Source organism: Falco cherrug, chromosome 13, assembly GCF_023634085.1.
Source record: "Falco cherrug isolate bFalChe1 chromosome 13, bFalChe1.pri, whole genome shotgun sequence".
Classification (NCBI taxonomy): Eukaryota; Metazoa; Chordata; class Aves; order Falconiformes; family Falconidae; genus Falco; species Falco cherrug.
The window spans coordinates 13,502,163-13,515,801 of record NC_073709.1 but is presented as its reverse complement, the minus strand read 5'-3'; the positions used below and the strand labels follow the sequence as shown (position 1 = coordinate 13,515,801).

Here is a 13,639-nt window from a genome sequence, read left to right as displayed (position 1 = left end):
CTAGTGGCTGTATATTTACAAAAATATCCCTACTGCTAAGAAAAACACGAATCTCTCATAGCACCTTAATCCTTCCTCTCTGCTATCTCTTCCCATAGTCTGAAACTAATTCCCAAGGATCATTAGCTAGTCCTAAAATTAATTTTTAGGAGACGCTGTCAAGCTACTTACAATGATATTTTCTTTTACCACTACAGTTTCAGTTTCCCATGGTACAAGCAATTAAAGGACCCCACTGTTAAAAAGCCTGAAGTTATGGAGAACCAGAAAAACTACTTACATGACAAAAGGAAAGTTCTGGTAGTCTTTCAGATGGGAATCAACACTCATTTGTACATCACTAGAACAATCAACATTTAAAAAAAAAAAACCCACAACCCAAAACTTACCATTAAGCTGCATATTTGTCATGAGAGTTAGGCTATGAAGCACAAGGCACCATGTCCGGAGTAGGGTATTAGGATACCATGCCAGAACTGACAGGAAGCTAGTTACTGAAGCTGTCAAGAAAAACATGTTTTTTCCAAGCTTTAATCTTCAAGGTATTACTATGAAATTCTTATTTTTACTGCAAGCTGCTATATTTATTACTGTTGTTATTATTAATATAATTGTTTATTGTATTTACTTTGTTTTGACAACTATTGTTCCAGGTAATTGGGTAAAGCAGCCTCACCAACACTTCCCAGGAACTGCCCCACAGAACTTTCTACAATGTCCTGACCCTGACACCTCAGAGAAAATGATGCAAAGAAACTGGCTGCAAAATGCTCTCGTGGAAGTCAGTGTAACAGGTTCATTATAGCAAGCATTAACATTTTGGACTATCACCACATGATACCACAAATTTTCTAAACTATACAGTATAAAATTGACATGTCTTTGTACTAGACAGTAGTCTACAGTATAAAATTGACATGTCTTTGTACTAGATAGTAGTCTGATGCCAAAAAGTAACAGTGCTTCCCCCCTCCGTCAACGGCTTTGAAAATAAAGGGATCATAGGACAGTATACAAGAAGAAGAAGTTTGTCAGAGAAGTGCGTACAGGTGCACAGTTCACCTCATACTAAGTAGTAATGGGAATAATTATGAGTTAAGAACCACAGATTTTACAAATTAGTTTCTGAGAAGATTATGCAAAATCAAAGAATCTCAGTTACATATTAGCTACACAGTTTTCATGTCGAGAAGATAATGAGCCCAAGAGCTCTTTAACAAGAACAGAGTAGTTATCCCAACACTGATCTTATCAAGAATACTTATTATAATACTTTTTACTCATTAGCAACAATTGGGTACTTAAAAAAAAAAACCCAACCTGTCTTACACTTTCTGAAAATTAATTTCCCATATTCAATGTATTTTACCTTGGTTCAAGGAAATTACAGGTATTCGGTTAGCGTTATAAAGGAAAACATCAGCGCCACTATCTTTACTTCCAGAGGAGCTGGAATTCAGGCTTAATGTGAGCCATAACTGTAAAAGGGATTCAAGCTGAAAAAAAAAAAAAAAAAAAAAAAAAGGAAAAAACCACTATCAGACCAAACTCAAGTGTTTTTCCAGAACTCCAAAGCAGTTATCTGTTTTAAAAGCCTTATCTACATTCTCAGCTGCTACTGTTTCACTGGTAACACACGTTCTCTCTCTCCCCTTGATTAGATTTGAAGATTCTGATAAACCTGAATATTCAAGACAAATTCAGCATAACCAGCAAATGCCTCTGCTACGTTTTTGTAATCGAGTTCTTCTAAATACAGGTAAGTTCTCTTAAGAAGTTTCTTTAAACTTATGTTAAAAAAAAGCAGCTTTAAACACTGCCCAGAAATGTCTGTATTATAACCTTACACCTGAAATGCTGGTTTGCATGTAAGCTTTTGGAATGTCTCAGTACAATAAAGTGATTTTACCAGTGAACTGAAATTATTCAAAAGGCCAATGTAATTACTGGGAAACCTCCTTTGGTATCACACACACCCCAACGCTCACACTGCATAAATCCCTTGAGGAAAGTAACTATTTAGATATTCTGGGGAAGTATCAAGACCCTTTACATCACACAACTGTATTTTGGATGAGATATTTAAAGAATGACTGAAGGATGGAGTCAGCCAGCCAATTAAAATATGAACAGGCAGGCAGGCACGCACCTAATCACTCATATATATCACGTATGGCATTCCTGTACATGTTCTGAGGAAAGCATTGCTAAACCAATGATTTTTTCAAAAAGCACACTAGATGCGGTGTTTAGGGACACGGTTTAGTGGTGGACTTGGCAGTCCTGGGTTAACGGTTGGACTTGATGGTCTTCAATGTCTTTTCCAACCTAAATGATTCTATGATTCAGGATCACTGGGTAATTCAGGTTGGAAGTGACCTCCTCTGCTCAAAGAAGGACCAAAGGCGACGTCAGAATGGGTTTCTCAGGCATTTATCCAGCTGGGTTTTGAAAAACTCCACAGATGGAGACTGCACACTTGTTGATACTCTTCACTAATAAGCTAACAATTATCTTTCAGGGAATCTACGAACTTGTTTTTAACTATGAAAATGTATACCCACTTTTTCACTGTAACAAGAAATGTCCAATTTGATAAAAGCTTTCAGCAGCTTGTCTACTAATTTATTGGTACTGTTGTCCATGACAGCTTCATCAGCAATACAGTACATTATGTAACAGGTTACTTGAATTCTAAGTAGTAAGAAGTACAGGAAAAGAACTTTCAAATTTAGAGGGAAATACTGTCAAAACATTCCAAAGTTCACAATTCTATACCTGAACATGGTGGACTTGTAGCATGGAAAAGAGTTTGTTGAAGCATGCACTCAGCATAGGTATAGATGACAACTGTACAATCAACTGAGCATTTTGGCTAGCAGCATGTAATCCTCTTAGCAGTGAATCATCTGTTCCGCTAGGAGACTGGGTTACTAAAAAACAAAAGAAAAAGTACCACCCCCCCATGAATTATTTTGTAAAAGTTGCTAAAAGCAATCTCACATTTATCTCCATGCATTTCATACTTAAGGGAAAGACACTTATAATTCACAAGAACATCTTCAATTTATTGTTCAGCTGAGCTGGACTACTGACTACCATACTGTGAACAAGTACCCTTGCATACTTGAATATCAGGCACCTCCACCTTCACAAAAACTGTTTGGAAAGTGAGCCCGCACAAACACGTTTTCACACTTTTTGCTAAACACGTATTAAAGGAGTACCCTGATAACACCATGGTAAGACAAACAATTGGAATCTCTCTCACGCATTATGGTAAAACTACTGCAGTCAGTAAAACTTCCAGAGAGTAAAGGCTGAGGATGTCACTACACCTATTCCATCGTCAGATATTCAACTAATGACTGCATGCATATTAAGCTATCCAGAGAGCTACAAAAAAGCACATCTTAAAAGATGGGCAGTGCAACTCACTGAAAATATGTTCAAGAGCAAATTGGCATTGTGAGGGTTTTTATAACACAAAGTTTACTGAACAGCTGGGCTCGAAATTGTATTCAAATATTTTCACTTCCACCACTGAATAGGTGAAAGTGTCAAATACAAAGCAGCTTTCAAACAGCTGAAATTTCACAATGAATGCAAGAATGAAGCTTCACAAAACCAGGAAATTTAATGTTAACTTGCATCTAGATCAGAAAATGAAAACAATTCCTCCATTATAGTATAATGCACTGTAAAAGAAATCTTGCATATTTGACCAGATTCACAAAATGTCTTAAACATACGTATACACATAATTAAAATATCTGAATAATGAAATATCTCTAAAGCTTGGTCTAACAAGAAAATTCAAGCAAAATATAACTTGTCCTAAGCTGCTAAATGACTGCAGAAAAAATTAGTACAAATTTCAAAGCATCATGGCCATTATGCGAAGAGGATGATTTGACAACAGGTAGTTACATGTAGGAGATGTGTTTGTTAATGCTTGTAGAATGGAATCAGCCTCCAGGGTGGACATCATCTTCAGCATCAGCTCAGCCTGCTGTTCCAGTCCAACTTCTAGACGTGCATCTAAAGCTACACAAGGCAACAAACAGGGTAAAACTGAATTATATCAAAGACACGTAATTAGTTACTCTAACTTCCTGTGCAAGCAACAGAGATACACAGTATACATTAAAATTAAAAAAAAAAATAATTCTCAGTATCACTAATCGGAAGATTCAGGTTTATGTATAACAGAAGCAGAATGTAGAAAGTTACACTCTGAACTGAGCATAAAATTCTTACAGACATGAAATATGTAATTAATGAAATACTGAATTTCTGTGAAATACACACATATTTCTTTTCGCAGTCACTTTAATATGACACATGACCAAATCTACATGTGTTTAAGCCTGTTTTTCCTACAGTAATAGTTCTCAAACAAGAACCAAAAAGCTGTTTTGCTCCAGTGTGGCAGCAGAAAAATCTATTACCCCATTTCAGTAGTGCCACTCCAAACTAAACAAGTGTGCCACCTCAGTCCTTAGGGTAGAGGCAACAATCCAAATTATCAGCCAAACAGAAAAGATGTTCCAAAATTTCCTGAGGAAACAGGAAAGTTTTAAAACTGCCAATAAGAGTGTGTTCAAAAATGTTAGAAAATAAGATTTTCTGTTATGTTAGGCTCTTTTAAAAAACCTAACATAATATTCTTTAAGTTACTACAAAAAAGAAAAACTGTGGCATTTAAAAATGTAATTCTTTCCACTTAACGGCCTTAGAGAATGTTAACATACTCTGCTAAACAAAAGTGTCAAATACCGTCTCACAGAAAAGAGATGCTGAACAGGTTTTCAGTTCATTGCTTACCTTGAGAGACTGATACGCTTACAGTTTGTGATCCATTTTTCTCTGTAGTTACTGGTGGTTTTGCAACTGGAATTCCAACGCCTCCAATATAAGGATTGTAATTGTAGGTGCCATAATCGGCACCCCAGTAATCATACCAGGTGCTGCTTATAGGCTTAAAAAAACAAACACAGACCCCAAACAAAAAAGGAAAAAAGAAAAAAATAAATAGCAACTCTTTAGACTGCCCAAGTACAAAAATAAAATTTGCAATGACTAACAACAAACACTGAAGTTAGAAAAAATTAAAACCAGAAGATTGGATCCAAGAGCTTTAGAAAATTCTGTTTCAATTTTACTTCCAGTATAAACTACTTAATCCTTAGTGATTGTCAAAATCCAGCAATCTAGTTAGCTATCTCAAACATTCAGAAAGCCAATCTGAACACATTATCAGTTTTTATACACACATCTGTATCACACTAAATTTGGAAGTGGAGTGCCACACAGATATTTTGAGAAGTTATTTATCAGGACAGAATACTATATTATTAACTATACCATTAAAGTACCCTGAGGCCTCAGTGAGGCTCAGGGATTATTTGTACTGTGCTCTGCAACAGAAAGGAGTTGAATAATCTTGTTGAATCATGTAAGACACTAAGAAAAGATACAAATCACAGGAAAAGAAAACAGCAACATAAGACTGTATGAAGGCAATTTGTATATGCCTGTCTTTTTATTGGCACGATTCAGTATCAACTGTCATTTTACAGATAGAAAAGAAATCTAAGGAAGGATTAAGAATGAAGTAGTGTTTTTCTGGCTGGTTTTTAGAGGACATCCAATCAGGCAATAAGATTATAAAGATATGTGTGGATGAAGCGGACTAAGGAGTACTGCCACATGAAATGACAGCAGAATAAAAGAGGAGGGAAAACCAGCAACACAAAAATTAAGCACTAAGTGGAATTTTTGCTAAGGTGAGATTTAGAGAAAAAAAGTCTTTACATGATAGGTAATCAGTGGAAGGACACGGGAAGGAATATATGAAAATGTAATGTTGTCTAAGAAAGTGGTAATTCAGGTTAATTCAAATGAGGCTGACTGTTTAAGTCAATAGTGAGAGGAGTAAGAAAGCTCCAAATGAGAGTATTGTTCTTAAGGACAGAGAAAGGAGACTCAGTATTTCGTTAGGAACAGCTGTACTTCTTTACAAGCAAAATACTTCAGATTTTTAATGTACCTTGACAATATACTATTACATCTAAGTGTAATTTTACTACCTCTGATTTGTTTAGATTCCATTTTAAGTATGAAAGCATTTAATAATTTTTTTCATTCCACAGTGGAAAGTTAGTTGCACCTCTTTATAGTCTGAAGCTGGTCTACTAGTTACTTCTGACTTTTTTTTCCCAATTCCAGTACTAGCAGTACTATCTCTCAAGATCAATCACAGAAGCAAATGGCACTCTGTTCTTAAAAAAGAACAAAACTAGACCTTATTTTACCTTTATATTATGCTTTTGTTATCTTTAACATGTGCTAAAATATGAGTAAACTCAGAACCTCCTGTTTATACAGGTATCTTGATGCAAAAGCAAAATATGTTGTGGTCAACTGAGATATGAATAGATCTGACATGTGAACACAATCTTTACGTTCTTTCCTGTCATTCTACAGTAAACTTTCATAAAAAGCTAAAAGCAGGTCTAAGATATGAAATACCTACCACTAATGAAAAAGTGTAAGAGAAAAAGGATTTTACTGTTTCACATGTAAAGGTTATCCTGAAAACGCAGGCGTGTCATACCTTGAAGACTTTGGCTGCAAGGGGATCTTTTTCCAAATCAATATCCAAAGGATCAATATCAACTTCCATCAGGTCTTGCAGTAATTCAAGTTCAATGTCTTTATCTTTTTCCAAAGATGACAGAGGTGGAGCACCTGTGAATGATTAAAAGAGTATTAATACTACCAAGTACAAACTATAAAACATGGCTATATGATACATTTAATGTATCATTTTAAGGCTTTTGATATTACAGCTCTTAGTGGAAAATGTTAATGAATGCAATCAATTTGCCTTTTTTAAATAATCAGAAAAATAACCATTTTTTACTGATCAGATGCAAAACTAAGTTGAAGAATTGCTCATATTCTGCCCATATTTTCAGAAACTAATTACCCTAACGCCAAAAATCCTTTACTGGATATTTTGATAGATGAGTAACAGCAAAGGTTTTTTTACTTTTTTCAGTAAACATACATACATCAAGACTATGGAATAATTTACCTGTGATATCATGTGTCAAAGGCTCATCTATCGTTTCCACTAACTGAACTGCAGACTGCTGGAGACAGTCATCAGAATCCCCAGCCGAAGCTCCAGCATCTTCTCCCAAAGCACTTTCTTCAATAGCTTCAGCTGCTATAGGTGCCAACAACTCTCCTAGGTATTAGATTAAGCAGACAATTCCATTTCAAGCTTTATTCCAGTTATAAATTAACATCCCAGTGTCTATGCCAACTGTCTGTTTTTCTCCATCTAACTCTAAATTCCTCAAGGGCTACTTCTTCAAGGGGAGTTAGTTCTGACTAATTTTTAAATAATCAGGGTCAGATAAATATTAACTTTACAATGCACAAGTCACTAATTCAGGATTCATTGTAACTGTAATTTTAAATTGTGTTTTTTACACACTAATCTCAATTTTATGTTGTGGTGGTTTTTGTTGTTTTTTGGGGGAGTGAGGGGGGGTTTTATTGTAGTAGTGTCAGCAGATTCTAACAAAACAAAAAAAACCCTAAAACATTAAAGGAAGAAAGCTTCAAGTGCAACGTATACTCTGAAAAATATGAACTGAAAACAAACCTGCTAGAATATCCTGCAGCATACAAGTAAGAGAATACTGAGCCCATGCTCCTCCCCAAGAGATGTCTCCTCTGTTAAAGTCAGTTCCAACAAGAAGCAGCAATAATCTTTCCAACTGAGTCTCATTTACTATCTCACATAAGTGAATTGTTGGTCTTGTAGCATTTGCAATCCTAGCAAGAACCTGTTAAAAAACCCATAAATATATGCCTATTCATATTTAATACTATGATACTACATAATAGCTTTAATCTCTATTATTAGATTTTGCTTACAAGTAAATAATCTGTTTTCACTAGCTTAAATTTTAGAATTTTAGAAGTGTAACGATATGAAAATATTTTTTTTAAAGTTAACTTTTTCTACACAATTTCGAAGCCATCATATCATAGGCTACACAAAAGTTGACAGATCAGAAAAATGACCTCACCAGAAATTACTGATTTTAATGCTGCAGCTAACTTTTACCACCAAGCCAACAAAAAAGCAGTAATAGAAAGTTAATTTAATGTGGTCTCCATTGTAACTACAGAGTGATGTTCCATATTCTGCTTACCTTACAAACAAACAGAAGCAAATCTGCATGACAAGTAAAGTCCATGGACAGGAGAAAGAGTGCCAGTTTCTGCACTACAGAAATACAGCGTTCATGTGACAGTGTAAATGGAAGTGGTTCAATTTCTGGAGTTTCCTTTGCTGTTGATACTTCCGTATCTAAAGTAGAACGGGGCCATTCCGCAGTCCGACGTAACCGTATTAAGTCCTTGAAGTGCTGCAGAAATTAAATTTGAAGCAACAATTACATTTTAAACATAACCTCTAAATCTTTTCCCAGTGAAAATCTGAGGCAGAAATAACAGTAACTGTAAAACTCAGGGAAGAAAGAAAAATTAAAAAAGAAAAAATAAAGACTCTCAGAACATATGAGAATCTGGAATGGAATTAAGGCTTTATCGGCAGAAATTTGTTTTGACATCATTTTATCTCAGGTGACAGACTCATAATCAAATCAACTACTGCATAAGTGCCAATACAGCCTTTATGTTTGCCATAAAACATATTGAGGATATGTATTTTAGAAGTTTCTTTCGTATTTCCACACCTCCATATAAAACTATGGCTACCATGAAGCAAACTGCATATAAAAATAGCTAATACGGAAATTTACTCTTAAAAGAATGCTGACTTCCCAGTTCTTCACATCAGATAAATCTATAATTTCCAACTTTCCTAATACTTACAGGGTACAACGTGTCCACTAGCCACCATAAATCAAACTTGTTTGATTCTTGATCAGGGCTCTAAACTAAAGAGTCTTTGACAGAGGGTCTACAAATTTAGTGGAGGAAAGAAGGTGCTTTTATTAATCTTCCCATCCACCAAGGGCAGACATTTAGCAGCTCAGTTCGTTGTATCAGCTACACAAGCAGTCTAATATTAGATAACACAAATGCCTCTTATAATCTCATTTAAGTAGTAGCTACTGAAGTAAACCAAAGAAAGAACTGTTTACTAACACAAAGGTTTCAGCTTTCTCCTAAATGCAATAGATGTTTTAAGTTACTCACAGCTTGTCATAACTGAAAGTGATTAGTAGGCAAAGCAGTAACAACTGTACGAAATGCAACTATCAGGTGTCCAGTAATACCGTAACTAGATGTTAAAGTACTGCAGGGGGAAAACAAAGTACTGCAGGGGGAAAACTCTTTAGCTCAACATGCTTTTTTGATGCAACATGGCTGCTATAAAGTCAAACTTAAATAGCTGGACAGCATATTTCAGTCAGTGACTCATTTAAAGATGCCTCAAGGGGGCCACCAGTGGAGTAGCCCCCTTGACATAACCTGCTGGAATAAAGCAGAAGATAGGGCAGGAAAGAATAGCTCATGACAAGCAGAGTTAGTGAAAACTTATGGCTTTATTTTTATGCTGGTGTTTAAATTTTTTCCCCCAAAATTACTGGAATTTGTTGTAAGAATTCCCTTTGGATTGCCTGTAAGGTCCAACATTCTATAATCTCTTTCCACAGGCACTACTTTCAGTCATCCTAATGAACATGAGCACTTCTGGAACTAAAGAGTAAATATTTAAAGAGACACCTAATTTTGGTAGCTAGAAAGATGACCACATTTTTTTGTGTTCCCTGCAAAGTCCATGTTGCCATTTCTAGAAATCCATAAATTTCAGCACCTCAACTCATAATCAAAAATAATTCTTTAACTACCACATCCACCCTCAGTATCTGGGGGCTTACTGCAAGATGCCACGACTTACGTGATACGTACTTCCAGGAAGCCAAGAAGCTTCTGAGAAAGCTCAGAAAACATTCTCAAAGTCCTATTTATTAGTCTGGGGAGACCACCGTTGGCATGACTGTTTTCTGATTACTCAATCAGGAGAGCATCCAGAAAAGTATCATGCATAAAAGTTAGCCATACAAAATATTATTTCACACTTCTATCTGTATATGTTACTCAAAGTTTAAAGATATGACTGGCATTCCCAAAATTACAAGATTATTAGTGATTTTGGCCACGACTACCTAAAAAAACCCTGTGGAATGATAAACTATTTTTCACGATACAAGAAATTTCCAGATGGCTGCTGTTTTCAGCATCAGAATATACTTGATAGCAGCCATGATGAAACAGCTTTTTAAAATAAGGTCAACGTAGGACAAAAATGACTTTGCAGGAACAGGTCTTTTCACACAAAGGACAAGAAGTCAGTTACAGTTTCAGAGCATCATACCTTTGAAGTAGCCTGCTTTAGTTTTGCCTGTTCTACTAAAAGTTTGTATGATGATCCTTTGTTGCTTTGTATTTTCTCTTTTTCCATCTGTTCCACCAAAGCCTTCTGTTTTGCTTTTAATAAGTTAAGTTGCTAAAAGAAAATGTTAATAGGAAAAAATGAAAATTTAAGCAATAAGATGTTAAAAGGATCAGTATGTTTCATACGATAGTAATCTTCAGTTCAAATTTTAACTTGAACTTTTAGAATATTTTAAAATCACAGCTTTGGTGCTTGCACTCAGGTACACCCAGATTTATCTAGAAAGTAAATTATATTTACTGTCCAATATGGGCCACAGAGTGCAACAGTACACTCCAACATACGTTCTTCCAGCAGATCCCATGCCCCATGGTTTGAGACTAATGTCAAAGAAGTTAGGCACCCTTTAGCTGCAGAACCAGACCTATGCAAAAGCAAGGCTGAATGAGTCCCAAGGCCAAAGCTGTTCTTTCAAGAAATGAGATATACAATAAATGTGATATACTTCCATGAAAATAGCTACTACCATGCTGGAAGTCACCTGTTTATGATGCACCAGCTGTTTTCTGATCTTTCGGGAATACAGTCTATCTAGGCTGCTGTTGCCTTTAGTAGATCTGCTCAGACTCTGAGTGTGAAGGCTATTATTTATAAAACTCCACTGGTTTCCTGAAAGAAATAGAAAAAAAAAAACCAAAACCAAACCAGATATTAATCCATCTTATTAAACCTCACTTAACTCCAGAGAAAAGCATTTAAGTTGCAGCAATGGTTAACACCCCCATATACTAAATACTAAAGAAACAAGCAAAATCTAACTCTCTTAAGTGTTATGTTAGTTACTGATGGCAGTATTTGTTTAATTCTAAAATGCAGTGGTACCACCTTGTTTTCAGTATTTTTAAAACATATGAAAGAGGTAATCAAGACTGTCCTAAGTAAAAATACCTGAATAGTTTCCATTACACAAAAGCTCTGCAGTTTTCATTTTTAGAAAAGATGTTCAAAGAAAACCATAGCTAATCCACGTCAGTAATAATAAAAATACAGACAAAAAACGCATTTAAAAATACCAGATACAAATACCATGGCAAATACTAAAGCCATTAGTTATGAAGTCATATTGTTGCCCTTTTTCATAATACAAACTGTCTCAACATGGTGTACTCTCAATTGCCAGGTTCTGGAGTCACAGGATAATATACAGACATTTCACAAACTAAAAGTAATCCTGTATTTTTCACTTTAAAAAAAATGAAAGAGATCGTATTTCTAAGGAGACGAGGACATAAAGCAGCAGACAACAGTGCAAATAAAATGATCACATCTGCTTTTAAAATCTCATTTTTCAAGAGAATTGAAAATACATTCGAAGTATTTGCACAGCTCCCAAACCAATACCCACTGAGGCAAGTTTTGATAGTAAGTGTTATATACCTGTCAAAAATCGTTCCCTCTCTTTTCCATTTAGAGGTTTCTTGGCTGTGGCTGCTTCATCTTCAACAGTAGCTACATAATCCAGTAGCCTGGACACCAGCATTACAACCCAGCTGATCATGGGAATGTCTAATACCCCTTCAAAATAAATAGATTGAAGTGCCTTAATAAAGTTTTGAAGCCATAACAAACTAGTTTTAAAAGAAAACATAAAAACCATTAGAGCGGCACACATTTCACTAGGCCACAAAGATTCTGCTCCCCCTTTTTTTTTAAAAAAAAAAGAAAATTAAGAGTCTGAGCACTCCTAAATGAGGCAACAAATCAAACATTTAGTATAGAACTCTGGTGCAAAACAAAATGTCACAGGTCTTAGTCTGACAAAATCAGAAGTCAAAAGCTTCACCTCTACAGTTAAAGCTAAAAATTAAGGCGCATTTTTTTTAAAAAAAAAAAAGTCCAAAATTGTACCTCTAAATTTCCTAAATACCAAATGCAGAATGACAGCTGCTTGCGTTAAAGCACATAAATTAGATGTCTCAAATTCCACAGCATGAAATTCCTCCAACCACTAGGGCTCCAACAAGACAGTTATAACCTATGCACTAACACATATAATAGATTCATTTTTATTCATTATTTATTGTTAGTGTATTTTCACATAGCCATTTGAATAAGATGCAGGAAAGCCAAGGCTGAGTTCAGACTAATGAACCACGCTGGCAACACTCATGAATGGCTATTGCCTGTTTTCAGTCTCACACATTAAATGCAGTATTTTTGTACAGGCAGAAGGGAAAAAACCCGTATCTTACATATCATGCAAGAAAAACCTTGGTGCGCATGAGTAAATCTAAAGGAACAGTTCTGAAGTGAACTCAAGAATGCTCAATAAATACCAGAAACCTACAATTTATAACTGCTTAATCACAGTCATTATGCAAAGGGAATATTTTTATGTAACTGTCAATAACAGCAAAGTCATTAGTACTAGAAGTTACACGCACATTTTCCTATCTGTGCACTGTGCTGAGCCACATTTAACTACACTACATTTTTCATGCACTGACCTCAAAAAAGCTTTAATTAACTACGATTAATTCCAGATCAAACAAGAAAACTAAGGCACAGAAATGACTTGTCCAAAATCCCAAGTAGCTGCTGGCAGCCCAAGCAACAGGATGCAGCCCCTGACTGCTAACTCCAGTTTCACATCCACACTGGCAGAAAGCAGCCCACTCCAAGCTGGCAGAGGAACAGGAGACCTCCTCATTACACTTCAACAGGACTTGAACAGGAACTGCAGACTAAGTTGCAAGAATAGAAATGAGTAGCACTGGTGACCACTAACACTTTTTTGTTTGGCAGAATAAAAAGAAAGGAGCCTGCTAAGAGTGAAGTATATACCTTTTCATACTTCTTTTTAAAAAAGTGCATTTCATTTCCTTTTACCTCTTGAAATAAAATAAAACTTTAAAAAAAAAAATACAACCAAACTTTCCAGCTTCTCTCCCTCCCTCCAAGTGTCTTTCACTTATTCTTTTTTTCCTCCCTGTGCCTCAAAGTTCATAACTTCTCTCTGGCCACAACACTCACCTCTTGCTCTGATTGTCCTTCATTTTCTGACTTCTTCCCCAGTAAGTTTTCACCCCTTTGACCCTTAGTTATGCATGATAGTTCTCAAATAGGAATTTCTTCTGCCATACCTGATGCTTCCACCACACATAATAATGCCCTAGTACTCACCTG

The 13,639-nt window shown here is 35.7% G+C and overlaps 1 protein-coding gene across 6 annotated transcripts in view; it reads right to left on the bottom strand.

Moving 5' to 3' along the window:
- Nucleotides 1-13,639, bottom strand: part of BIRC6 (baculoviral IAP repeat containing 6) — a 183,177-nt gene that overhangs the window by 102,395 nt on the left and 67,143 nt on the right. For all 6 annotated transcript variants that reach the window (XM_055726252.1, XM_055726249.1, XM_055726253.1 and 3 more), the window contains exons 32-43: nucleotides 11,891-12,028; nucleotides 10,995-11,122; nucleotides 10,433-10,564; nucleotides 8,238-8,453; nucleotides 7,682-7,865; nucleotides 7,103-7,258; nucleotides 6,620-6,753; nucleotides 4,828-4,981; nucleotides 3,931-4,047; nucleotides 2,779-2,933; nucleotides 1,370-1,496; nucleotides 390-500 (exon numbers count right to left, since the gene is read on the bottom strand). In XM_055726252.1, the coding sequence (XP_055582227.1) occupies nucleotides 390-500; nucleotides 1,370-1,496; nucleotides 2,779-2,933; nucleotides 3,931-4,047; nucleotides 4,828-4,981; nucleotides 6,620-6,753; nucleotides 7,103-7,258; nucleotides 7,682-7,865; nucleotides 8,238-8,453; nucleotides 10,433-10,564; nucleotides 10,995-11,122; nucleotides 11,891-12,028 (1,752 nt within the window). The remainder of the gene's footprint in view (nucleotides 1-389; nucleotides 501-1,369; nucleotides 1,497-2,778; nucleotides 2,934-3,930; nucleotides 4,048-4,827; nucleotides 4,982-6,619; nucleotides 6,754-7,102; nucleotides 7,259-7,681; nucleotides 7,866-8,237; nucleotides 8,454-10,432; nucleotides 10,565-10,994; nucleotides 11,123-11,890; nucleotides 12,029-13,639) is intronic.